This window comes from Oncorhynchus tshawytscha, linkage group LG18 (genome assembly GCF_018296145.1).
Source record: "Oncorhynchus tshawytscha isolate Ot180627B linkage group LG18, Otsh_v2.0, whole genome shotgun sequence".
NCBI lineage: Eukaryota > Metazoa > Chordata > Actinopteri > Salmoniformes > Salmonidae > Oncorhynchus > Oncorhynchus tshawytscha.
In genome coordinates this window covers 26849644-26877260 of record NC_056446.1, presented here as the reverse complement: position 1 = coordinate 26877260, position 27617 = coordinate 26849644, and the positions used below count along the sequence as shown (strand labels likewise).

The 27617-nt window shown below is 45.9% G+C and overlaps 3 protein-coding genes across 4 annotated transcripts in view; 2 read left to right on the top strand and 1 right to left on the bottom strand.

Moving 5' to 3' along the window:
• The window catches only part of LOC112217807 (major facilitator superfamily domain-containing protein 2B), a 33750-nt gene extending 13386 nt beyond the window's left edge, over positions 1 to 20364 (top strand). The window contains exons 8-15 of the mRNA XM_042300883.1: positions 4185 to 4275; positions 5728 to 5849; positions 6508 to 6591; positions 6752 to 6835; positions 13046 to 13155; positions 18728 to 18871; positions 19474 to 19650; positions 19988 to 20364. Of these exons, the coding sequence (XP_042156817.1) occupies positions 4185 to 4275; positions 5728 to 5849; positions 6508 to 6591; positions 6752 to 6835; positions 13046 to 13155; positions 18728 to 18871; positions 19474 to 19650; positions 19988 to 20039 (864 nt within the window). The 3' untranslated portion in view covers positions 20040 to 20364. The remainder of the gene's footprint in view (positions 1 to 4184; positions 4276 to 5727; positions 5850 to 6507; positions 6592 to 6751; positions 6836 to 13045; positions 13156 to 18727; positions 18872 to 19473; positions 19651 to 19987) is intronic.
• A 329-nt stretch (positions 20365 to 20693) lies between these two features.
• Positions 20694 to 27528, bottom strand: LOC112217804 (WD repeat and coiled coil containing). Of its 2 annotated transcripts, none has more exons than XM_024378350.2 (4): positions 27293 to 27528; positions 23389 to 25327; positions 22315 to 22435; positions 20694 to 21349 (listed from the first exon to the last, which is right to left on the bottom strand). In XM_024378350.2, exons 1-4 carry the CDS (start codon positions 27328 to 27330, stop codon positions 21153 to 21155), a joined length of 2295 nt encoding a protein of 764 aa, XP_024234118.1. In that variant the 5' UTR covers positions 27331 to 27528; the 3' UTR covers positions 20694 to 21152. The 2 variants fall into 2 exon arrangements, with proteins under 2 accessions (XP_024234118.1, XP_024234119.1); XM_024378351.2 differs by lacking the exon at positions 27293 to 27528 and adding an exon at positions 26784 to 26867.
• Positions 26996 to 27617, top strand: part of LOC112217805 (peptidyl-prolyl cis-trans isomerase FKBP1B) — a 28248-nt gene continuing 27626 nt past the window's right edge. Inside the window, exon 1 of the mRNA XM_024378353.2 lies at positions 26996 to 27129. The gene's annotated coding sequence lies outside the window, so the exon portion shown is untranslated. The remainder of the gene's footprint in view (positions 27130 to 27617) is intronic.

Here is a 27617-nt window from a genome sequence, read left to right as displayed (position 1 = left end):
AACTCAGGGCTGTAGTGTCCTGAACTAACTCAGGGCTGTAGTGTCCTGAACTAACTCAGGACTGTAGTGTCCTGAACTAACTCAGGACTGTAGTGTCCTGAACTAACTCAGGGCTGTAGTGTCCTGAACTAACTCAGGGCTGTAGTGTCCTGAACTAACTCAGGGCTGTAGTGTCCTGAACTAACTCAGGGCTGTAGTGTCCTGAACTAACTCAGGGCTGTAGTGTCCTGAACTAACTCAGGGCTGTACTGTAGTGTCCTGAACTAACTCAGGGCTGTAGTGTCCTGAACTAACTCAGGGCTGTAGTGTCCTGAACTAACTCAGGACTGTAGTGTCCTGAACTAGGGCTGTAGTGTCTCAGGGCTGTAGTGTCCTGAACTAACTCAGGGCTGTAGTGTCCTGAACTAACTCAGGACTGTAGTGTCCTGAACTAACTCAGGGCTGTAGTGTCCTGAACTAACTCAGGGCTGTAGTGTCCTGAACTAACTCAGGGCTGTAGTGTCCTGAACTAACTCAGGGCTGTAGTGTCCTGAACTAACTCAGGGCTGTAGTGTCCTGAACTAACTGTAGTGTCCTGAACTAACTCAGGGCTGTAGTGTCCTGAACTAACTCAGGACTGTAGTGTCCTGAACTAACTCAGGGCTGTAGTGTCCTGAACTAACTCAGGGCTGTAGTGTCCTGAACTAACTCAGGGCTGTAGTGTCCTGAACTAACTCAGGGCTGTAGTGTCCTGAACTAACTCAGGGCTGTAGTGTCCTGAACTAACTCAGGGCTGTAGTGTCCTGAACTAACTCAGCTGTAGTGTCCTGAACTAACTCAGGGCTGTAGTGTCCAGAACTAACTCAGGGCTGTAGTGTCCAGAACTAACTCAGGGCTGTAGTGTCCTGAACTAACTCAGGGCTGTAGTGTCCTGAACTAACTCAGGGCTGTAGTGTCCTGAACTAACTCAGGGCTGTACCTGAACTAACTCAGGGCTGTAGTGTCCTGAACTAACTCAGGGCTGTAGTGTCCTGAACTAACTCAGGTCCTGAACTAACTCAGGGCTGTACTGTAGTGTCCTGAACTAACTCAGGGCTGTAGTGTCCTGAACTAACTCAGGGCTGTAGTGTCCTGAACTAACTCAGGACTGTAGTGTCCTGAACTAACTCAGGGCTGTAGTGTCCTGACTGTAGTGTCCTGAACTAACTCAGGGCTGTAGTGTCCTGAACTAACTCAGGACTGTAGTGTCCTGAACTAACTCAGGGCTGTAGTGTCCTGAACTAACTCAGGGCTGTAGTGTCCTGAACTAACTCAGGACTGTAGTGTCCTGAACTAACTCAGGGCTGTAGTGTCCTGAACTAACTCAGGGCTGTAGTGTCCTGAACTAACTCAGGGCTGTAGTGTCTGGGCTGTAGTGTCCTGAACTAACTCAGGACTGTAGTGTCCTGAACTAACTCAGGGCTGTAGTGTCCTGAACTAACTCAGGGCTGTACTGGGCTGTAGTGTCCTGAACTAACTCAGGGCTGTAGTGTCCTGAACTAACTCAGGGCTGTAGTGTCCTGAACTAACTCAGGGCTGTAGTGTCCTGAACTAACTCAGGGCTGTAGTGTCCTGAACTAACTCAGGGCTGTAGTGTCCTGAACTAACTCAGGGCTGTAGTGTCCTGAACTAACTCAGGGCTGTAGTGTCCTGAACTAACTCAGGGCTGTAGTGTCCTGAACTAACTCAGGGCTGTAGTGTCCTGAACTAACTCAGGGCTGTAGTGTCCTGAACTAACTCAGGGCTGTAGTGTCCAGAACTAACTCAGGGCTGTAGTGTCCAGAACTAACTCAGGGCTGTAGTGTCCTGAACTAACTCAGGGCTGTAGTGTCCAGAACTAACTCAGGGCTGTAGTGTCCAGAACTAACTCAGGGCTGTAGTGTCCAGAACTAACTCAGGGCTGTAGTGTCCTGAACTAACTCAGGGCTGTACTTTCACACTCATCTTTTCCTTTTACTTAACTTCTTTCTTTCCTTTTTTGAGGCCTCAGAGTTGAAAAGAAACAACAGGAAACAAGTTGAAGGTCAACAAGCATGAACATTGTAAATTGTTGAAACTAAAAGGAATAGGATGAATGAATGTGAAGTTTGTGTTTGCAGACTATCTAGAGGTGAGATCTAGTCTTACCAAATCAACCAACTTTAAGAGGGCTTCACCAATCCCCCTCCCTGAAATAAGAGACCACAGTCTGTGGGGCTACCACAGTCTGTGTGATTAAGGCTATTTTTATCACATTTAAAAACACATGAATGAACCCCAGACCCCAAACTCGACATGCAGTTTGCTGAGATAAAGGAACCAACAATATTGAACATCTATTTCCGGCCTAAAACCAGCCATACCCAGACCGGAACATTACATATTTAACTGTATCTGTTGTTCATTTCCTAGAAGTAGACATACAGTCAATGAAAACATGAGTGAGACAACCTTGTGAATCCTGTGAATGCAGAGTGATTTCTGGGTAGATAAAACATGGCGAGCGGCTCCTGCCCAAACTGTTCCGTGTCGGGTTCGGACATGCCGCAGCTATTTAAGGGCTCCAGTGGTACCATTCCAAAGGATTCTGAGTAAACCCTGATGGTGCGGCCTTTTCACCATGCATGGCCCTCTGTAACCACGATGAGCACACATACACTCACACACACACACATGATGGAGATTGAGGAAGGCTCAGTTCAGATGTCCTCCTTGTGTAACCGGGGCGGCAGCGTAGCCTTGTGGTTAGAGCGTTGGACTAGTAACCGGAAGGTTGCAAGTCCAAACCCCTGAGCTGACAAGGTACAAATCTGTCGTTCTGCCCCTGAACAGGCAGTTAACCCACTGTTCCTAGGCCGTCATTGTAAATAAGAATTTGTTCTTAACTGACTTGCCTAGTAAAATAAAATAAAGGTAACCAAAGAAATAAAGATGTGTAGTGGACCCCAGGAAGAGTAGTATAAAACAATACCTAATGGACATCTAAATTGAACAAATAAAGGTTACATTTACACTGTTGTTTTCTTGCCTTTGCAGAATGAGGTGTACATGGTATATTGTTTCTCTCTGTCCTCCTTGCAGAATGAGGTGTACATGGTATATTGTTTCTCTCTGTCCTCCTTGCAGAATGAGGTGTACATGGTATATTGTTTCTCTCTGTCCTCCTTGCAGAATGAGGTGTACATGGTATATTGTTTCTCTCTGTCCTCCTTGCAGAATGAGGTGTACATGGTATATTGTTTCTCTCTGTCCTCCTTGCAGAATGAGGTGTACATGGTATATTGTTTCTCTCTGTCCTCCTTGCAGAATGAGGTGTACATGGTATATTGTTTCTCTCTGTCCTCCTTGCAGAATGAGGTGTATATTGTTTCTCATGGTATATTGTTTCTCTCTGTCCTCCTTGCAGAATGAGGTGTACATGGTATATTGTTTCTCTCTGTCCTCCTTGCAGAATGAGGTGTACATGGTATATTGTTTCTCTCTGTCCTCCTTGCAGAATGAGGTGTACATGGTATATTGTTTCTCCTCCTTGCAGAATGTCCTCCTTTGCAGAATGAGGTGTACATGGTATATTGTTTCTCTCTGTCCTCCTTGCAGAACGAGGTGTACATGGTATATTGTTTCTCTCTGTCCTCCTTGCAGAATGAGGTGTACATGGTATATTGTTTCTCTCTGTCCTCCTTGCAGAACGAGGTGTACATGGTATATTGTTTCTCTCTGTCCTCCTTGCAGAACGAGGTGTACATGGTATATTGTTTCTCTCTGTCCTCTTTGCAGAACGAGGTGTACATGGTATATTGTTTCTCTCTGTCCTCCTTGCAGAATGAGGTGTACATGGTATATTGTTTCTCTCTGTCCTCCTTGCAGAACGAGGTGTACATGGTATATTGTTTCTCTCTGTCCTCCTTGCAGAACGAGGTGTACATGGTATATTGTTTCTCTCTGTCCTCCTTGCAGAACGAGGTGTACATGGTATATTGTTTCTCTCTGTCCTCCTTGCAGAATGAGGTGTACATGGTATATTGTTTCTCTCTGTCCTCCTTGCAGAATGAGGTGTACATGGTATATTGTTTCTCTCTGTCCTCCTTGCAGAATGAGGTGTACATGGTATATTGTTTCTCTCTGTCCTCCTTGCAGAATGAGGTGTACAGTAACAGTATATGATTGTTTATTCTCTCTACTTGCAGAAGGAAATGTATATGATCGCTGCTGGTGTGATTGGAGGAGTGTTTCTCATCTGCACTGTGGTCATGTTCCTGGGAGTCAAAGAGAGAGACGGTGAGTGTGTGCGTGTGCTCGCATATGTGCTTGTGTGTGTGTGTGTTTGTGCACACTCTTTCCCAGCAAGTGAGTGTGCTCCTCTCTCTTTCCCTTCATTCATTTCACCCAAACGCCATTTGCAATGTACCAGTAAGCACAGTAGCACTCCGTTGAATTGTTTTGAGCCTTATTCTGACTGGACTATTTCTGGCCTCCATATAGCTAGCTTCAGCCTCATGCAATAAAATACAGTATATACTGTAGCTAGCTTCAGCCTCATGCAATGAAATACAGTATATACTGTAGCTAGCTTCAGCCTCATGCAATGAAATACAGTATATACTGTAGCTAGCTTCAGCCTCATGCAATGAAATACAGTATATACTGTAGCTAGCTTCAGCCTCATGCAATGAAATACAGTATATACTGTAGCTAGCTTCAGCCTCATGCAATAAAATACAGTATATACTGTAGCTAGCTTCAGCCTCATGCAATGAAATACAGTATATACTGTAGCTAGCTTCAGCCTCATGCAATGAAATACAGTATATACTGTAGCTAGCTTCAGCCTCATGCAATGAAATACAGTATATACTGTAGCTAGCTTCAGCCTCATGCAATGAAATACAGTATATACTGTAGCTAGCTTCAGCCTCATGCAATAAAATACAGTATATACTGTAGCTAGCTTCAGCCTCATGCAATGAAATACAGTATATACTGTAGCTAGCTTCAGCCTCATGCAATAAAATACAGTATATACTGTAGCTAGCTTCAGCCTCATGCAATAAAATACAGTATATACTGTAGCTAGCTTCAGCCTCATGCAATGAAATACAGTATATACTGTAGCTAGCTTCAGCCTCATGCAATGAAATACAGTATATACTGTAGCTAGCTTCAGCCTCATGCAATGAAATACAGTATATACTGTAGCTAGCTTCAGCCTCATGCAATGAAATACAGTATATACTGTAGCTAGCTTCAGCCTCATGCAATGAAATACAGTATATACTGTAGCTAGCTTCAGCCTCATGCAATAAAATACAGTATATACTGTAGCTAGCTTCAGCCTCATGCAATGATTATCCAACTCAGGAAAACAAGGAGGACTAAGTGTTAAGTATAAAATGACATATCTTGTGTGTTTATACTGCACATGGAGGCTGTCAATGAACTGCTGACCTCTGTACCAGAGAACCTGTCAGTTCTGGTTCACTGTACTTATACCCCCCCCCCACACACACACACACACACACACAGAGCATAGCAATACTAGCAATGCAGGGGCATCTACAGGGTTACCAGATTGGAGGGGAAGTCTCCCATATGTGTCTCACTCATGCTTTCTTCTCTCTGGTGCTTTGCGGGCTAGTTTGAGCTATTTTTTAGACAGGGATAAAAGATGGAAACCAAAGAAACTGTCTCTTTTGACACTGTCAGATCTCGTTATTTTTCTTCCTCGCACAGATCCGTACATTTCGAAGACGGAGAAGCAGATCCCATTCCACAAGGGCTTCATCCTGGTGATGCGTCACGGTCCCTACCTCACTCTGACTGCTGCCTTCCTCTTCATCTCCGTTGCCATTCAGGTGGGAACATTGATACACCCCTTCTCAGACATGACATCCACAGTGGGATGGGTGTTGTGTTATGATTTGTGGGCACATTGATAGACCCCCTCTCAGACATGACACCCACAGTGGGATGGTAATGGGTCTTGTGTTATGATTGGACCCAGAATGGCTCCAGATACAGCCTGCCTGCCTGCCTGCCATTGAATGTTGATTTGATCAAGAAAAATAGAGCACTCAGTGTGTTTGAGGAAATATGCTTGACAGCATCTCTCTCTCAGCTCCAAATCCATCCGGTGATGATAAACAGACAGATAGTCATATTACAATGATGTAATATCTAGTTATTGTTATCATTATGAGAATTCTCAGTGGTACACTTCTTGTATGGCTGTGATCATATGGTTGGTTGGCATTGGAACTATATAGTACAGCTTTAATAGATTCCACCTCAAACATCTCAACTGCCGTATCTCACAAATCTTCCCTTTAATAACTTACTGTCAGCTCATCAGAATAGAAGGATTATATATCATTCAAGAGCAGGGAGGAAACTTTGCGTTAGTCAGCAGCTTCTCCAGTGATTTGGCACCGTGGGCAGAGAGGATAGGACAGTGCAGAATATTCTGAATCTTTCTGAAGAACGAATGTGTGTGATATCTGATCTGATTTCCAGTTGGTGCAAAGCAACTTTGTCCTGTTCTGTACGCATGCAGTGGACCTGAGAGACCACTTCCAGAACATTGTGCTGACCATCCTGGTGAGTTCTGGTTTCAGACCTAGATCAATGTAACTAGAAACTTACACTTTCACACAAATGTCCTATTGGCATCAGTGCATGGTTTTATATGACATTAGAGTATACTTAAAACCAAAAACAATAGTATAGCATGTTCTTAAAATGATACTGCTCTTCCCAGGTATCTGCAGTAGTGAGCATCCCTTTGTGGCAGTGGTTTCTGGAGCGGTTCGGCAAGAAGAAGGCAGCCTTCTGTGGAATCACGGTAAGTGTCTGGGACTGGGTGGTGGTGATGCTCCACTGATGATAAAAACATGCCACCTTGTGTACAAACATATTATTGCTTCTGGAGAGGCAAAAAAAAAATCTCTGGTATTATTATAATATGGTATTACAAACAGGGTTGGAGAGTAACTGATTACAAAAAAACTAGCTGTAGTCAGTGAAATTAGCAACAAAATTATTTGAATCAGATTACAGATTCTTTTGAAAAACTAGATGATTACTTGTTGGATTACTTTTGAAATCAGAAAGGATTTTTGCAAAGAAAATACATTGACATCTTTATGTTATCTCAATGACATTCAATTCAGCATTGAAAAAAGGCGCAAGTTTAAGTTTGTTCCACCTGATCGAGTCCACAAGTCAGAGACCACTGACCACAAGTCAGAGACCACTGACCACAAGTTAGAGACCACTTTGATGACTGTTACGGTTTTCTTGCGGTGAAGGAGAGTCGGACCAAAATGCAGCGTGGTATTCTTGATACATATTTAATGACGATGAAAAAAACGGACAATACAAAAACAGCAAACGTGAAAACCTATACAGCCTATCTTTTTAATAAAAAATAATTTATTATCTTCAATACCATTCATTCTTTACAACTCATAATTGTCATACATACTCAAATAATGGTATTTTAATTTAACTAATTTAACTAAACAAAAACCCCAAACAAAACCTCAGGGGAGCATCTTCCATCTCCATCACCCTACAAACTACCTTTCCCTATCTCCCCATCCCTAATCTATCCCCTTACAAATCTAAATGACACCCAGCCCTAAACCCCCCTTCCACCTCTCCCGAGCAGCATGCTGCCCCCACTTCCTCTCCTCCCTCTTCATCCTCCCCCTCAAATCTCCTTCCACCCTCCTCACTATCCCTTCCACCCCCCAATCTCTCCCTGTCTTCACCATGTTCTGCCTGGCTTCCCACAGAGACTCATGAGAGACTCATGAGAAGCCAGGGCAGAAACCTGTCCCTATCCGTCCCTCTCGCTCTCCCTACACCTCTCTCTAACCTGGCCCACGTCAATACAAAATCCCCCCTTACCAAACCTAACAACACCCGTGCCCTAGCCCATACTACTCCGGCAAAGGCACAGTCCCAAAAGGCATGGCGCACAGTCTCCTCCCTGCCACAAGAGGATCTTGGACAGGTGGGGGATTGCACCAAACTATACCGGTACATGATGGAACGTACCGGCAAGCACTTATGGAGGCTCAACCAATTCAGGTCCTTGAGCCTGTTGTCCAGACTCCGCGCCTGCACTTCCTCCCAGACCACTTCCGAGATTCCCACTACAGGCGCCGGACTCCCTGCCTTTCTGACCTTCTCGTACAGGTGCCTGTGATCTAAACCTACTCGGGCAACTTCAACCTCAGGGTGCGCACGCAGCCACTTGGCCGCATGACCAAAGTGCCACGGCAGCTGTTCCGCCCGAGGACCCGTGTTAGACCACACCATTACGCTTCTCGAGGGGGAAATGTGGTACCCCCCTACCTCCCTCCCCGATGGGACAGAGCATGCGTGCCCTGGCGACCCACTCGCACCTGCCACTCCACATGAACTGAAACACAAGCCTCACTAGAGGCCTCCTCAGACAAGCCGGCAATGGGTAGATGTACGCCAAATACAAAAGAGACGGCAACACATCCACCTTTAGGACCAGGACTTTGCCCATAAAAGACAAATACCTAGCCTTCCACATTGCTAGCTTCCTCTGTACCACTGCAATACACATGTTCCAGTTTAGCGTCGCTGAGCCGGAGGTCTCAAAATGGACCCCGAGAATCCTCAGGGCCCCCTCACAGAGAGATAACCCCCCGGGCACACCCGTTCTACCCCGCCATCTTCCGAAAAACTTGACGGAAGACTTTGCATGGTTCAGAACCGCTCCCGACGCTCGGGTGAAATCCCCAAAGATGGCAAGGGACCTTGTCAGGCACGAGTCCTTGCACAGCAGCAAGGAAGTGTCGTCGGCGTACTGCGTCATCTTAACACGCAGCCCACCACTTCCAGGGATCAACAAGCCTTCCACCCCTGTGTCTGCCCTAATGGCAGCCCCCAGAGGCTCCATGTACAGAACGAAGAGGAGAGCCGAGAGTGGGCACCCCTGCCTGACCCCAGACGAGAGGTCAAAAACGTCACCCAAGTGACTATTTACACTAACTCGGCACCCCGCTCCGACATATAATGTACGAATCCATCCTATGAACTTCTCCCCAAATCCTAATCGACCTAACACTCTGAATAAAAAGGATCTATTCACGCGATCAAAGGCTTTCGCCTGATCTAGCGCTGCTACCATTAAAGGCAGTCCTCTATCTTCAACCCAAGCGATGGAGTCCCTGATTAACTGTAGGTTCCATCTAATAGAGCGGCCCTCTACCCCGCACGTCTGATCCTCATGGACGACGTAGGGAAGGGCTGTGCGCAACTGGTCTGCTAAAACCTTTGCAAATAGCTTGTAATCTACACACAGCATGGTCAACGGCCGCCAGTTGCCAAGGTCTGTTACTTCCCCCTTCTTATATAAAAGTGACAGCACACCAACAGCCATTGATCCCCGGGACCCCCGTCTCAAGGATGGCCTTCAAGACTTCGAGGACCACTGGTCCAAGTATACCCCAAAACTTGAGATAAAACTCAGCCGGCAGCCCATCCATCCCAGGCACCTTCCCTTTTCCCATCCTCCTAAGAGTGCTCTCAACCTCTTCTAGTGAAATCTGGGCCTCCATCACTTCTCTAATGTCCTCCGGCAACCGCCTGGACAAGTGTTCTAAAACACATTTCCCTGCTCTACATCTATTTCCCTTTCCTTAAATAAACCTTGGAAATGATCAGTTGTCACCCTGACCATATCCTCTGGTTCTCTAACTATACTACCATTTTCTTCCCTAACGCCATGCATTACCTTCCTACTCTGTCTGGCCCTAACCAACTTAAAGAACATAGTCTCATTGTGAACAAGTCTCATTGTGTTCTAGAAAGCCACTATGCACGCTCCAGGAATGCTCGAGCCTTCCGCTCCTGCAACTCCCTGAGCTGCGCCTTTAGGGTTGCGGATCTCTCCCAGTCAAACGACCCGCCGAGGTTGCCTGCCTCGTACTCGAGTTCAATTAACCTTTGGATACGATCCACCTCCATCCTCTCCTCCCTTTTTTCCCTCTTGCAATACCCTATTATAAAAGCCCTAATCCTCACCTTAACTAATTCCCACCACTCTAACACCCCCTCGCACATGGACCGGAGGCCTTCAAGCCTCCAAAAGAAACCATAAAACCCGTCAACAAAAGCCTGCTCCTCCAGCACATCCCGATCTAACTTCCAGTACCCCCTACCAAAGAGGCAGACTGGCGACCCCACCTGCAGGAGCACCCCGTCAAGATCCGAAAAGAAAACAGGCAACAGCCGCCCAGACAACTTACCCAAAGACCTTGATACAAAAATATAGTCAAGCCTCCGCTCAACCCCCCTGGAGTTGCGCCATGTAGGACCGGCCATTTTCGGAGTAGTGTGCAGACCACCATCAACCAGACCATGGCAAGCCATTAGCCCGGTAATGGCGCCTGCACTGCTATCCCCCCTATTCCTAAATCTGTATTAAAATCCATACCCTATCACTAATTTCCTATTTGTGACACACAGGGGCGTCAGACAGTCCACCATCTCCCTCCTGTCTGCCACCACCTGTGGCCCATACACCACCACTAATCTAAATTTACAATCCCTTATCGTGACATCCACCCCTATAACCCTCCCCTGCATTACCACAAAAGAATCCTCCACTTTTACCTCCCTGTGCCCACGCAAAATCCCTACCCCCGATGAGTGCACCCCCCCAATACCCCAAACCGACTCCCCTTTGTCCCACTCCCTCTTAAACCTACTAACATCCCCTCCATCCCTCAGGTGAACCTCCTGTAAAAACAAAATCAAACCCCACACCCTCCAAATAACTAAAAACCACCCTCCTCTTAACAAAATCCCTTAAACCCCTTACATTTAAACTAACAAAAGTCAAATTAGACCCCATGAAAGAATAAAATAAAAACATGTAATACACTCAAATTCTAAACCCAGACAGAAAAAAAAAAAAAAAAAAAACAGGAGACTCACCCGATGCTCCCCTGCTCCATATCTACCGGTGAGAACACCATCTGTACTCCCGACATCCCCCTCTTCCTCCATCTCACAACCCAGGATGCAGGAATAGTGTTTGGCTCCGGGGTGCCCTGCACCCTGGGTCTACCCCCACACTCCTCCCCTCCCCAGTGCTGCAGCTGGTTTGGAAAAAAATCGGGAGGCTGAGTCCCCAAACAAAAACTCCCCACCTCCTCCTGTACCCAGTCCTGAGTCTTATTAGGTGTGTCCCCACCCAACAGAAGTTGAGGGCCTGGGGAAACCAGCAGCAACCCAGAGGTTTCTCCCACCCCATCACTCTCTTGGCCATCCCCTCCCTCTCACTGTCGGCCAATCGCACCCTCCTCTTCATTCTCTTCTTTGGTGATGGCGGCAGTGGAGAGATACCACCCTCCCCCCCGCCAGCTCCTCCACCATACCCCTCATCTCTTCCACCAGGGCACTTTCCCCCCACTCCACTTGCTCTTCCACCGTCTCCTTCTCCACCACTCCTCCCTCGCTTTCTTCTCTCTCATGCTCCTCCACTCGGTTGCCTTCTTCCGCCGCTTTTCCTGGTTCTCCTACTCCCGTGCCTTCTGTTTCCTTCTCTCTTCCATCCGCCGCTTCTTGCTCCTCCTCCTTCCTTGCGGCCTTCCCCTCTGAACCTGTACTCTGGTCATGAGGCGTGCTTCCTTCCCCTCCTCTTCTTCCCCCATCCCCCGCTCCTGCTCCCCCCCCAGCCGCAGACGCATATGACCTCTGACGTGCCGGGCACCCCGCCACAGGTGTGCTGACGAGCCACACCCGTGGCACGCCTTAGGCTTGTCACAATCCCTTGCCTCGTGTTCCTCAGATCCACAAAATCTGCATTTTCTTGTGCTGCACGAGGCGAATATGTGGCCGTAGGCCATACAGCGCCTGCAAAATGGGGGCTGACGTGCATAAAACAACGTCCCCTGTCAGTCCCCTAGGGAGAACATAGCAGGAGGATGGAGGTAGCCACCATGTCCCTTTGGGTCCTCCCTGAGGAGGGCCTGGAAGCCTCTCCTCCCATTCCAAAACCCAAGGGAGTCTTTGAGGTGCCTTGCTGAGGAGACGTTATCCATGTATCTCCCCAGAAAGGCCCTCACCTCTTCGTCCTTAACGTATGGGTTGTAAATGTTGACAGTTACAACCCTAAAGTTGTTCTTCGCCAGGCTTGTTATTTCATAGTGGCTCATCGGCCTTCGTGTTTCTCCTCTGTATATAGTGCCACGTCGTATGCTCCCTCCAACGAGTTGCCTTGGAAACAAAACACGTCCTTCACCGTCAGCTTTAGAATCCCCATCAATATTATCCTTCCAAAAGTTTCCCGTCCTAAAGGCTCCAACTCCTTTTCCTTCCAAGCAAACCGAATCGTGTTGGCCAGCCCAATCCCAGGGACCGACCGTGTTGATGGATTTAGCACCATCTCCGCAAGGAGAATGGCGCACCCGGCTCACGTTCTCTTCTCTTCCAAAACAAGGAAAAAATAAAAAAAATAAAGTGACTGAGCCTATCTGGTACAAACAAACACAGAGACAGGAACAATCACCCACGAAACACTCAAAGAATATGGCTGCCTAAATATGGTTCCCAATCAGAGACAACGATAATCACCTGCCTCTGATTGAGAACCACCTCAGGCAACCATAGACTTTTCTAGACAACCCTACTAAGCCACAATCCCAATACCTACTAAAACCCCAATACAAAAACACACCACAAAATAAACCCATGTCACACCCTGGCCTGACCAAATAAATAAATAAAACACAAAATACTAAGACCAGGGCGTGACAATGACACACCAAATACGTTTGATGGATCCTTTTTGTCTTCTTCTATTGCCTCTTAAAGGGAAAGTAATCAGATTGTGTTACTGAACTGATTACAATTTTTGACAGGTAACTAGTAACTGTAATGGATTACATTTAGAAAGTAACCTACCCAACCCTGATTACAAATGTGTGTGCAACTAACTGTGTATACAGTAAGTACAGTATGTGTGTGTGTTCATTCCTCTTACTCTATCTCTCTTTCTGTCCAGTGGATCATGCCGTTCACAGTGATGCTGGTGTTCATTCCTAACCTGGTCGTAGCCTACGTAGTGGCTGTCTCTTCTGGACTCAGTGTGGCTGCATCACTCCTCCTACCATGGTGAGCCCAATTGAATGGTGCTGGCACAAAGGTCCTCTGTGGATGTGGTGTAGTTGTAGTACCACTAGCACTAGCCACTGGTTGTAGCTACAGTAGCAATAGTAAACATATTCTTGGGGTGGTAAAATAGCCACAGTCCTTGTAGAATTACTATTCTATTGCTGTAATAGCAGCAGTCTACACTTCTCTCTGTCCATTCAGTGGTTAGAGAGTTGGGCCAGTAACCGAAAGGTTGCTGGATCGAATCCCTGTGCTGACAAGGTAAAAATCGGCCACTCTGCCCCTGAACAAGGCAGTTAACCCACTGGCCGTCATTGTAAATAAGAATTTGTTCTTAACTGACTTGCCTAGTTAAAGAAAAAATACTAAAATGTAATTCACCCCCTGGCATGATACAGTCACGCCTGGCTATGATGTCATGTTGATGAATGAGATGTGTCTATAAACCTCAGGGGGGGCTAAAGTCTCCACTTTCATTCTGTTATTACTGTTGTTTATAGCACATTGCCTTCCCATCTCCTTTTCTCTCTCTTCACCCTCCTGTCTCCTTCTCTCCTCCCTCCTTTCTCTATCACTCTTTCCCTGCCTCCTCCGTACTTCTCTTCCCTCTCTAAATGACAGGGTTTATCGCGTGGGGTCATCATGCTGTGTATGTACACTATATATACCAAAGTATGTGGACACCTCTTCAAATTAGTGGATTTGGCTATTTCAGCCACACCCGTTGCTGACAGGTGTATAAAATCTCCATAGACAAACATTGGCAGTAGAATGGCCTTACTGAAGAGCTCAGTGACTTTCAACATGGCACCGTCATAGGATGCCACCTTTCTAACAAGTCAGTTTGTCAAATGTCTGCCCTGCTAGAGCTGCCCCGGTCAACTGTAAGTGCTGTTATTGTGAAGTGGAAACGTCTAGGAGCAACAACGGCTCAGCTGTGAAGTGGTAGGCCACACAAGCTCACTGAACGGGACCGCCAAGTGCTGAAGCGCGTAGAGCGTAAAAATTGTCTGTCCTCAGTTGCAACACTCACTACCGAGTTCCAAACTGCCTCTGGAAGCAACTTCAGCACAATAACTGTTTCTCGGGATCTCCATGAAATGGGTTTTCATGGCTGAACAGCCAACAAGCCTAAGATCACCATGCGTAATGCCAAGCGTCTGCTGGAGTGGTGTAAAGCTCACCACCATTGGACTCTGGAGCAGTGGAAACACATTCTCTGGAATGATAAATCACGCTTCACCATCTGGCATTCGGACGAATCTGGGTTTGGAGGTTGTCAGGAGAACGCTACCTGCCCCAATGCATAGTGCCAAATGTAGGAGGAGGAGGAATAATGGTCTGGGGCTGTTTTCATGGTTCGGGCTAGGCCCCTTAGTTGCAGTGAAAGTAAATCTTAACGCTACAGCATACAATGACAATCTGGACGATTCTGTGCTTCCAACTTTGTGGCAACAGTTTGGGGAAGGTCCTTTCCTGTTTCAGCATGACAATGCTACTGTGCACAAAGCGAGGTCTATACAGAAATGGTTTGTCAAGATCTGTATGGAAGAACTTGATTGGCCTGCACAGAGCCCTGACCTAAACCCCATCGAACACTTTTGGGATGAATTGGAACGCCGACTGCGAGCCAGGCCTAATCACCCAACATCAGTGCCCGACCTCGCTAATGCTCTCATGGCTGAATGGAAGTATGTCCCCGCAGCAATGTACCAACATCTAGTGGAAAGCCTTCCCAGAGAGTGGAAGCTGTTATAGCAGCAATGGGGAGACCAACTCCACATTAATGCCCATGACTATTGAATGAGATGTTCAACAAGCAGGTGTCCACATACTTTTGGTCATGTGGTGTATGACTGTCTGTCTTTTTATCTGGCTCCCGAGTGGTGCAGATTTCTAAGGCACTGCATCTCAGTGCTAGAGGTGTCACTACAGACCCTGTTTTGATTTTGTATCACAACCGGCTGTGATTGGGAGTCCCATAGGGCGGCACACATTTGTCCCAGCATCGTCTGGGTTAGGCTGTCATTATAAATAATAATTTGCTGTTAACTAAGTTGCCTAGTTAAATAAAGGTTAAATAAAAAATAGAAATACAATGATCTGATGATTCCCCATCTGTGGTCGGAGCAGTTCGGCTACAGTTATCTTAATCTTGTAATCATGTCATCACGTAGTAGCAGTCATTTCGCCAGACCATTTCAACTCTGCTCTATGAGCACCATTGTAGCCATTTCATCCTCTAGCGCTATAAGTAGACTGCTCCTCCTCAGACAGATGGAGTCATCGAGACCGGTTGTATGATTGTATGACACTCCAAGACTGCTTCCATCACGTGGACTGGGAAATGTTTCGTATTGCGTCAGATAACAATATTGACGAATACGCTGATTCGGTGAGCGAGTTCATTAGAACGTGCGTTGAAGATGTCGTTCCCATAGCAACGATTAAAACATTCCCTAACCAGAAACTGTGGATTGATGGCAGCATTTGCGTGAAACTGAAAGCGCGAACCACTGCTTTTAATCAGGGCAAGGTGACTGGTAACATGACCGAATACAAACAGTGCAACTATTCCCTCCGCAAGGCTATCAAACAAGCTAAGCGTCAGTACAGAGACAAAGTAGAATCTCAATTCAACGGCTCAGACACAAGAGGCATGTGGCAGGGTCTACAGTCAATCACGGACTACAAGAAGAAATCCAGCCCAGTCACGGACCAGGATGTCTTGCTCCCAGGCAGACTAAATAACTTTTTTGCCCGCTTTGAGGACAATACAGTGCCACTGACATGGCCTGCAACGAAAACATACGGACTCTCCTTCACTGCAGCCGAGGTGAGTAAGACATTTAAACGTGTTAACCCTCGCAAGGCTGCAGGCCCAGACGGCATCCCCAGCCGCGCCCTCAGAGCATGCGCAGACCAGCTGGCCGGTGTGTTTACGGACATATTCAATCAATCCCTATACCAGTCTGCTGTTCCCACATGCTTCAAGAGGGCCACCATTGTTCCTGTTCCCAAGAAAGCTAAGATAACTGAGCTAAACGACTACCGCCCCGTAGCACTCACTACCGTCATCATGAAGTGCGTTGAGAGACTAGTCAAGGACCATATCACCTCCACCCTACCTGACACCCTAGACCCACTCCAATTTGCTTACCGCCCAAATAGGTCCACAGACGATGCAATCTCAACCACACTGCACACTGCCCTAACCCATCTGGACAAGAGGAATACCTATGTGAGAATGCTGTTCATCGACTACAGCTCGGCATTCAACACCATAGTACCCTCCAAGCTCGTCATCAAGCTCGAGACCCTGGGTCTCGACCCCGCCCTGTGCAACTGGGTACTGGACTTCCTGACGGGCCGCCCCCAGGTGGTGAGGGTAGGCAACAACATCTCCTCCCCGCTGATCCTCAACACTGGGGCCCCACAAGGGTGCGTTCTGAGCCCTCTCCTGTACTCCCTGTTCACCCATGACTGCGTGGCCACGCACGCCTCCAACTCAATCATCAAGTTTGCGGACGACACAACAGTGGTAGGCTTGATTACCAACAACGACGAGACGGCCTACAGGGAGGAGGTGAGGGCCCTCGGAGTGTGGTGTCAGGAAAATAACCTCACACTCAACGTCAACAAAACTAAGGAGATGATTGTGGACTTCAGGAAACAGCAGAGGGAACACCCCCCTATCCACATCGATGGAACAGTAGTGGAGAGGGTAGCAAGTTTTAAGTTCCTCGGCATACACATCACAGACAAACTGAATTGGTCCACTCACACAGACAGCATCGTGAAGAAGGCGCAGCAGCACCTCTTCAACCTCAGGAGGCTGAAGAATCAAAATCAAATCAAATTTATTTATATAGCCCTTCGTACATCAGCTGATATCTCAAAGTGCTGTACAGAAACCCAGCCTAAAACCCCAAACAGCAAGCAATGCAGGTGTAGAAGCACGGTGGCTAGGAAAAACTCCCTAGAAAGGCCAAAACCTAGGAAGAAACCTAGAGAGGAACCAGGCTATGTGGGGTGGCCAGTCCTCTTCTGGCTGTGCCGGGTGGAGATTATAACAGAACATGGCCAAGATGTTCAAATGTTCATAAATGACCAGCATGGTCGAATAATAATAAGGCAGAACAGTTGAAACTGGAGCAGCAGCACAGTCAGGTGGAAGTTGAAACTGGAGCAGCAGCATGGCCAGGTGGACTGGGGACAGCAAGGAGTCATCATGTCAGGTAGTCCTGGGGCATGGTCCTAGGGCTCAGGTCAGTTGAAACTGGAACAGCAGCATAGCCAGGTGGACTGGGGACAGCAAGGAGTCATCATGTCAGGTAGTCCTGGGGCATGGTCCTAGGGCTCAGGTCCTCCGAGAGAGAGAAAGAAAGAGAGAAGGAGAGAATTAGAGAACGCACACTTAGATTCACACAGGACACCGAATAGGACAGGAGAAGTACTCCAGATATAACAAACTGATCCCAGCCCCCCGACACATAAACTACTGCAGCATAAATACTGGAAGCTGAGACAGGAGGGGTCAGGAGACACTGTGGCCCCATCCGAGGACACCCCCGGACAGGGCCAAACAGGAAGGATATAACCCCACCCACTTTTGTCACCAAAAGCACTCACAAACTTCTACAGATGCACAATCGAGAGCATCCTGGCGGGCTGTATCACCGCCTGGTATGGCAACTGCACCGCCCTCAACCGTAAGGCTCTCCAGAGGGTAGTGAGGTCTGCACAACGCATCACCGGGGGCAAACTACCTGCCCTCCAGGACACCTACATCACCCGATGTTACAGGAAGGCCCTAAAGATCATCAAGGACATCAACCACCCGAGCCACTGCCTGTTCACCCCGCTATCATCCAGAAGGCGAGGTCAGTACAGGTGCATCAAAGCTGGGACCGAGAGACTGAAAAACAGCTTCTATCTCAAGGCCATCAGACTGTTAAACAGCCACCACTAACATTGAGTGGCTGCTGCCAACACACTGACACTGACACTGACTCAACTCCAGCCACTTTAATAATGGGAATTGATGGGAAATGATGTAAATATATCACTAGCCACTTTAAACAATGCTACCTTATATAATGTTACTTACCCTACATTATTCATCTCATATGCATACGTAGATACTGTACTCTATATCATCGACTGCATCCTTATGTAATACATGTATCACTAGCCACTTTAACTATGCCACTTTGTTTACATACTCATCTCATATGTATATACTGTACTCGATACCATCTACTGTATCTTGCCTATGCTCCTCTGTACCATCACTCATTCATATATCCTCATGTACATATTCTTTATCCCCTTACACTGTGTATAAGACAGTAGTTTTGGAATTGTTAGTTAGATTACTTGTTGGTTATTACTGCATTGTCGGAACTAGAAGCACAAGCATTTCACTACACTCGCATTAACATCTGCTAACCATGTGTATGTGACAAATAAAATTTGATTTGATTTGATTTGTGACATGATGATGAGGTAGGCCTATAAGCTGTTGATGGGAGATGTTTTCATGTAGTATTGTGTGTGTGTTGTGTTTCAGGTCAATGCTGCCAGATGTGGTGGATGACTTCCGTCTGGCCAACCCCTGCTGTAAAGGCTATGAGGCCATCTTCTACTCCTTCTACGTGTTCTTCACCAAGTTTGCTGCTGGGATCTCTCTCGGAGTGTCCACCCTCTGCCTTGAGTGAGTCAGACAGACAGACAGACAGACAGACAGACAGACAGACAGACAGACAGACAGACAGACAGACAGACAGACAGACAGACAGACAGACAGACAGACAGACAGACAGACAGACAGACAGACAGACAGACAGACAGACAGACAGACAGACAGACAGACAGACAGACAGACAGACAGACAGACAGACAGACAACAGACAACACTAACACAAGAGTATTAAAGGCATTCATATACTGAAAATGGGATTTCCTTGGGAGTATCCATGCCTTGCCTTGAGTGAGTCAAACACACAAACACTGATCCACATCAGGAGAAACATAAACAAGTTAACAACACTTCTGGCATCTCTCTTGGAGTGAGTCAGATGCCACGAACACCAAGTCAGTTAAATAACACAGGAGTGAGATGTATAGAGAGAAACACATAAACACAAGCCTGATGTATGCATTAATAGGCCATTGTAGTCTATTGCATTTATGAAACTGGTGAGTGTGTAACTGTCGGTATGATACAGGTGTGCATCTCTACAGGTTTGCAGGTTAAGACACTTTATATATCTCTACAAGTTTGCTGTGTATAATACGTGTGTGTGGTATCTTCAGGTTTGCGGGTTATGACACAGGGGCATGCAGGCAGCCTGCTCAAGTAGCCTACACTCTGAAACTGCTTATAGGCGCTGCCCCGGTGGCCTTCATCGTAACAGGCCTGTTGATACTGCTGCTCTACCCCATCAGTGAGGACGTCCGGCTCAGGAACAAACTCTGTCTGGAGGAGCTACAGTGAGGAACCCACACGTTTCTGTTGTCAGACGTTGCTAGAACGTCACAGTGCTCTTGTAAAGTAATGTATATGACAATAAGGGGATACATGCTTATGACATGTCTGACAATGCATTATAAGTGTATCATAATGCTTTATTATATGCATGCTTAAGTGAAGTGTTACCAAACTGAGTATTTGGATCACAAAGATTGAGTGCATTAAGTGTACAGTACACCACCGTCTCTCACCACTGTCATTCCTTTAGGTTGAGTAAAACTACGGTGGCCTGAAATGCCTCAAATACCAACATACAGTACCTTCAATCTAAAAGTTTATTTTGTCTTTCTTCTACAGGAAACAAAGCTGCATCAGCTCCAGAACGCTGGAGGATCTGAGCAATCCATGACCTGGGATGGAATGGACAGGAGAGGTTTCACATGCGGCGGATTCCAGTTCCCCAACCGGAATATGACTTCTATTAGTGTATATTACACTGAGAAATAATCACATGATAGTTATGTTTTCATGTAAACATTTTAAGTTTGTTTCTGTATTTTCACATGAACCTGTAAAGTATAGCCATCTTGAATATACCTACAAGATAACCTTATTTATATAAATGAATGTATATGACTATTTGCTGTGTTTAGCAGACATTGCTGGTATTTATGAATGGTATCTGAGTATTATATTGGTTTGGGCTTAATAAATACTGTTGATTTTGGTTAGTAGATGGACTGAACCATGACTTCTTAACTTCAAATATAGTAGAGGAAGGTTCCATGTAAGTTCCATTTTGGTCTCTCGAGTGGCGCAGCGGTCTAAGGCACTGCATCTCAGTGCTAGAGGTGTCACTACAGACACCCTGGTTCGAACCCAGGCTACATCACAACTGGCTGTGATTGGTCCCATTGGGCGGTGCACAATTGGTCCAGCATCGTCTGGGTTTTGCCAGTGTAGGCCGTCATTGTAAATAAGAATTTGTTCTTAACTGACTTGCCTAATTAAATAAAGGTTTAATATTCAATCATAAGTTGAGTGATGAAACTATCCATTTTAAACATTTGAACGTTTTAATAATATACAATCGTATAACATACAAACAGGATACATCTCTTTGGGATTTGGTGGCAGCTACACTGAACTCTGCCAGCCAAAACACCACACTATCTTACCTCAGTGATCTGATTAAAAAAACAGAACTTCATCTTGAACCAGATGGGCATATAATACAAAGCCCCCAAAAATATAATCTCCCAAAGTCACTAAATGTAAACATTCTGTTTGAAAGGTGCTTCTTTCAAAGGTGTATTGAATAATCCACCAACTGAAAAAGGAACATTTGCCACCCAGTACTGCTTGTTCATAAAAAGCTGCCGAGGGGTTGAGTCTTTGCGTGTGCAGTTTTTAGATATGCATGCATAAAGCATTGACATCTCATATGTTATGCTAGGCGGTAGTCCCATGCTGTGTGCTCTCTCCCACTATGCTGAAGTCTGTTTTGAGATTTATGCTGTGTTCAAGTCTCTGTGTTGGGGTAAGATTTGACTGGGCTGGAGGGAGATTTGACTGGGCTGGAGGGGCAGGAGTCTGGGCTGCCAGGGGTCCTGATGGGAGATTTCCTCTTTCCGTTCCTCACCGTCAACTCCTCTTTGGGTTTAAAAGTCAGGGGTACAAAGCCCTCTGCATCCGCTACCAGGACTATCCACAACGGACCTGGAACACACAGGAAACAGGAGTTTCAAGTTTAAGGAAGTTTTTTTATTTAATTCACATTTTATTTATCTCCATGCTTTATAAGACTGTTTAACTTATATAAAACCATGAGAGTCATTGATTACATCCATTTAACCCTTTGAATAGATAGTACTAAGTTTTCAACCAGTAAGTGTCTACTAATCATTTATAGAGCGGTTTTTAAAGTACAGTAACCACAACATACGGCTCTCTCAGGTTGCTGCAAAAACCCTAACAGTGAAACTCCTGAATGGACTGGTGTCATAAATACTCTATAAATAGTCATGTAGTTTGCGGAGGCGTGCTGAGTGTGTATATTAGCAGAAGGAACCCAGGGAGGGTGTGGTGGGGCTGTAAGCTGCTTCTGTTTTAAACCTTTTCATCCACAGTAACCCTATAATCACTCCCATATTCAGCCTCTCCACCCTCCGTTTAACACCAAATACTTTGTTTAAAATGCATGTCATTTTGGGGGGAGTGAAACAGAGATGTCATTATTTTGATATACAACATCTTCTCTAATTAGTTGTAATAGCTGAGAGAAGCTCAGTAGTTCCTCAGTCTAGACTATGGGCTGAGGATACGGCGGTTATTCTTATATGAATAGATTCCTGGAAACCTGAGGGAAAACGTGTTTTTTTCTAACCCCGTCCACACACACACACACTTCTGAGAAGACTACCCAATTTCCTCTTGAGGCATGCCTACATTGGGAAGAGCCAATAATGTCATTCTGCACATATGAATTGTGTTGATTTCTGTAAGCAGGGAATCACCCCGCTGTGTATGATGATGTCATATCGCCGAGTCTACCTTTAATCTCAAATAACTGGTTGAATTAAGCCTGGGGTATACATAGTGAAAACATAGAATCATCTGAAACCTTAAGACTACAATCATGTGTTATTATTGGTATTGGAGAAGCCCATGGGCCAGATACGTACCATAAACCATCTCTACTATAGTGACGTTGAAGAGCTCCTGAAGAACCTTCAGACACAGCTTCCCCTCACACAACAACACTGGCCTTCTCTCATCTATAAACACATTCTCAGACAGCTGCTTCTGCATGGAGGAGAGGGAAGAGATAGAGAGAGACAGATAGATGATAGAGAGAGAGCGAGATAGAGAGTGGAGGGGGGTTAGTTAGTACAATTCTGACCTCAAGAACACAGACAGTTATTGATGGATGCAACAGCAAGGCATCATTTCACAAATTGTGCTTTTAATCGCTCTTTTAGGAACACCATAATAGTACACACTGTGCTGTCAGCGTACTGTCCAATGGTGGATAGCAAACTCTAGCCTGGAGAGTACATTAAAGTAAGTCTCTACTGTATCTTCACCTTCAGACAAGTCCCACCAAGTTCAACATTAGCCCTTTATGCTAATATCTGCTGAATGCTGAATCTGGGTGCATTATACTCATACAGTTCATTCCTTTGTGTGTCTAATAGTGATGGGGGAAAAATTATATATAGTTACATATCGCAATATTATTTTTCGACTCCAAGGATCGATTTGTAAAAACACTTTTGCTACTTTAGGTAGAGCTGGTCGACTGTACCTGTGCTAAAACTCAGTTATTTTTCATCCTATAGCTTGTTCTCCATCTTCTTTTTAAATAGGGAGCCAACACATTTTCAGCACTTTTATTTCCCTTACTGATCAAAACTCATTTTCTCATGCTCTCTCTCCAGCAGATATGAACAATATGTTTGGAACATCAAATCGCAATAAAAATACCAGTATTGAATCGCAATACATATATAATCGTAATACATATCGTATCGGCACCTAAGTATCGTGATAATATTGTATCGTGAGGTCCCTGGCAATTCCCAGCCCTAGAGTCTAACGTAACTTTATTATACAAAGGTGGGGCCTATAATTTCAATAAATAAGGTCTTTCAACAAACATTATATTTTAAAATATTGCTCTGAAAATCTCCAGCTTTTGCAGACATAGAAATGAAATATCCCAAATGAAGTAATATCTTGTAAGATGTAACCCCTACCTGACATGTGATGTTAACGTATGGAGGATCACAGGCATTGGGGTAACTAGTCCCCAGACCCCTTTTGCTGTTCCGGGTGAAGTCCCTGATCTCTGTCAGACACTGTTGCACCTCAGAAAAACGAGAGAAAATCCTCTCCATGTTCTGAGACAGCTGCTCCAGGTTCCTCTCCTTCTCTCTGGGGGCCAAGGGGGTGGTTTTGGGCAGGGTGGGGAGCTCCGTGTGGGGCTTATCCCTAGGGTTGTAGTATGGTGAGCAGGTTTGACTTGACTCCCTGCTAGCCTGTCCTGCCATGGAGAGCATCGTCATTCGGTTGACGGGTTCCGTCTCGAAGTTTTCGACCGTAATGGAGGAAGTGTTAGAGTGAGGTTGGTCAGAGGTGTGACAGAGGTCAGAGTAGGAGAAGTCCACTGAGCTGGTGACTGAGCTGGGCTCCGGGCTTCTCACCTCCTCCACCAGCCTCCTCCTGCTGCTCCCTGGAGAATGGGACTGGATTACACCTCCTCCCGGCAGCACCAGCTCCTTAATCTCAACAAGCTCCTGCTGCTCATCTTTAGAGAAGACATGTTTTGAGTGGCGTCTAACGGGCGATTCTCGATTCGGGGAGGGACACGCCGGGGTTCCTCCGTTGTATACAATCTCCTTGGATGCGAGGCGCAGGATGTATTTGTCCGTATTGGAGGAGGGGAGGAAGGCAGGGTCTTTGGACTTCTGTCTGCCAATCATGAGAAGCAACATCTTGTCACCAAGAAAGCAGATGCCTTTGGGCCTCTCGTTTTTCTGTAAGGAGATCTGCTGGATGTTGGGCATGGTGGACGGCGTGATGCAGTAGACCAGTACCATGTTACATGTGTTGGAGGCCACTGCCACCGTGGAACCTCTGGAGTCAAAGGCCACGATGTCTGGCACCAGGATCCCAGGGATGCTGACCTTACTGGTGCTGGTGACTTTCCGTTCGTAGGTTACCAGGATAAGGTGCGACGAATCCTGTCCAGAACCAGTCAGGTGGTCCCTGCGGCGCAGGTGTAAGAGTGGACTAGGGTCTGAGCGCCGGTGCTTGGCCAGGAGGTGGGTGAGGTCCATAGGACCGCCGGAGGCAGAGCAGGAGAGGTAGGACCTCTCAGAGTCAAAGGACCTCCTGCGGGGGTCTATACACCCATCCTCATCCAACATCACCATAGGAGAAGAATGTCCAGGTAGGGAGGACTCTGAATCTGAGGACACGTCAAATGCTATGCCAGCGTTCAGCCCGCAGATCCTATCCAGAGGCAGCTCTGTAGCTACTGCCACCTGGGCCTCGCCTGTTGACTCGATGGCACAGATGTACCCGCCCACGTCAAAGATGGGGCAGAAGGAGCAGGCTAAAAGACTCTTCTGAACATCGTTATAGATGTAGGAGTGAAGGGCGCTTCCTATAGCCAAAACCAACCGGGTGCCATCTTTGGTCCAGCAGGCACAGTGGATGAGTCCACTGCCTTTAATATCAGCCTTGACCCTACGGTTGTCCACGCGGACGCAGAACAGCACAGAGGCATCTTTCTTAGTGAGGACAGAAAGGATGTCCATCTTGGGATGCCAGACACATCCCTCAGACAGAAGGGGGAACGGTTCGCTCATCTCACAGGTCTGAGTGCAGAGCAGCTTGTTCTGTTCCAGAGCGCTGAGCTGCAGCTGCCACACTGTGACATGTTTCTTGTGTTGGACGGCCAACAGGGCAGGAGCGCCGGAACAGCACAGAGGGCCCCAGGAGAGGCCGAAGACATGCTCAAATTGACCGATGACGTTGGTGTCGCCGAATTTGACTTCGCAGTTGTCATAGTAGAGGGAGGTGAGGCAGACCTGCTTCCCGTCAGTCCAGGCTATCCCGTGGACGGGGTGGATGGTTTGGTGTAGCGTGTTCAGACCTGACCTCAGCAACTTGGCTTTGCCCAGTTCCATACTGACAGTCAAGCAAGTACAGATTAATCCAAACGGAGAGAGAAACAATGATCAGTAACATTGATTAAAGAAGAAACAATCACTCATTCAATAGCATTGATGAGGGCAGAGGATATCGGTCATGAGGATTTTGCCGGCAGAAGACCAGTTCCAGCTATCTTGACTGCCATCCCACACTAAGAATAGGACAAGCCTCTCTTGTCCTGTGCCTCAGGCATCCCTAATCCCCTCTGCCTGAGGGTTACACCCCAGGGCCAGAGCTGAGCTGATTAGTCCAAATGACCTTAGCCACGCAGATCAAGTAGGTTAAATTACACTCCAGCTTAACAGAGGAACCAGTGGTGTAGAGTACTTAGGTAAAAATACTTGAAAGTACTATTTAAGTCGTTTTTTGGGGTATCTGTACTTTACTATTTATATTTTTGACAACTTTTACTTATTCCTAAAGAAAATATTGTACATTTTACTCCATACATTTTCCTTGACAACCAAAATTACTCATTACATTTTGAATGCTTAGCATGACAGGAAAATGGTTAAATTCAGGCACTTATCAAGAGAACACGTGGTCATCCCTACTGCCTCTGGCCTGGCAGACTCACTAAACACAAATGCATATTTTGTAAATAATGTCTGAGTGTTGGAGTGTGCCCCTGGCAATCCGAACATTTTAAAACAAGAAAATGGTGCCGTCTGCTTTGCTTAATATAAGGAATTTGAAATTATTCATGACTTTTGATAATTAACTACATTTTAACAATTACCTTAACTTTTGATACTTTAGTATATTTAAAACCAAATACTTTTAGACTTTTACTCAAGTAGTATTTTACTCGCGGACTTTGACTTTTACTGGAGATAGCGCGCCGGACCTCAGACTCGAAGGTCAAGGGTTCGAGACCTGCTCCCTGCTGTTTCATTACAGTATCTATACTTTTACTCAAGTATGACAATTGGGTACTTTTTCCACCACTGAGAGGAACTGGTATCTGTGTTGTTGTGATGTCAAACTGTATTATTAGCTGGCTAGCTAACTAAACTAGAAGTAGAGCTAATCGCTTTTGGCTGGCAAATTTGACCTTAGTCTGGATTTGGGTACGAGGCAATCCTTGTTTAACATTAGGTCTTCAGGTAGCTCAATATTGGACAAAAGGAGCCCAACGTTACTACTTAGTCTAAGGACCTTACATCTTCTTTTTAAGGGCGAATTGACTCTGAAAGCCAAAACAGCCAAATACTCCCATCTAAACGTGAATTGATTCTCAATTGCGGAACGGTTCCAGAAACATAAATCCCTCTACTTTCATATATCAAAACAATTTCACAAACGCAAAATACACATTTAAAGTACATCACATGGGGCTGCTGAGGAGACAACGTCTCATAATAATGTCTGGAACGGAGCAAATGGAATGGCATCAAACATCTGGAAACGATGTGTTTAATGTATTAGTTACCATTCCACCAATTTCGCTGGAGTCATTGGCACGAGCCTGTTCTCCCAAATGAAGGTGCCACCAAACCCCTGTGCAGTACACTGTTTTAACGGTGTTCGGAGATGCACAAAGCGAATTGGTCACGTGGGAACCCTAACCCTATAATGGTGCCTATCATTTTAACCTTTTGTTTTCAGAAAAGTATTTCTCGCCGATATATAACATAAGGTCCTTATGCACAAAAAACCGCAAGCGATGCGTGTGACCGAGCAGGTGTGTCCAAAACTCTCCCTTCCAAGACGTCTTTCGTCCAATGACTTATGTGTAACGTATTGAACAGAGTCATGATCAAAGGCTAGGTCTTGAGGTAGGTTATTAATTTGTGCTAGCTAGAATTAGTATCACATTCACATCAAATGAAATTAAACCTAGAAGGTCAAGTCAAAAGCTATTACAGCAAAGATTTGCTATTATCAACTGCAATTTAGGTTATAAAGCTAGCTACTCAATAATATTAGAAAATCATTTACCTGACAGTTACTGGATAGCTATCTACAGTAGCTGTCATTTTTGGGGTCTGGCCAGTTTATAACACATGTAGCTAACGTTAGCTAGCTAGCTAAATCCATCAGTGATGTAGCTATATGGCGAATACGTTCTTTAGTCACGAAATGATATGCACAAACGTGCCTCGATTCTCTTGTCAAACCATAAACCTTGATCACATTTCCCAAGTTTATTTCACTTTTCCAGGGGTGAAAGTTGCTTTCATGAACTGGAATTGAAAGACGAGACAATAGAAAAGCATTATGGGTCTTGAAGTTTATGGGAAGTCTGGTGTATTTCATGTGTTGA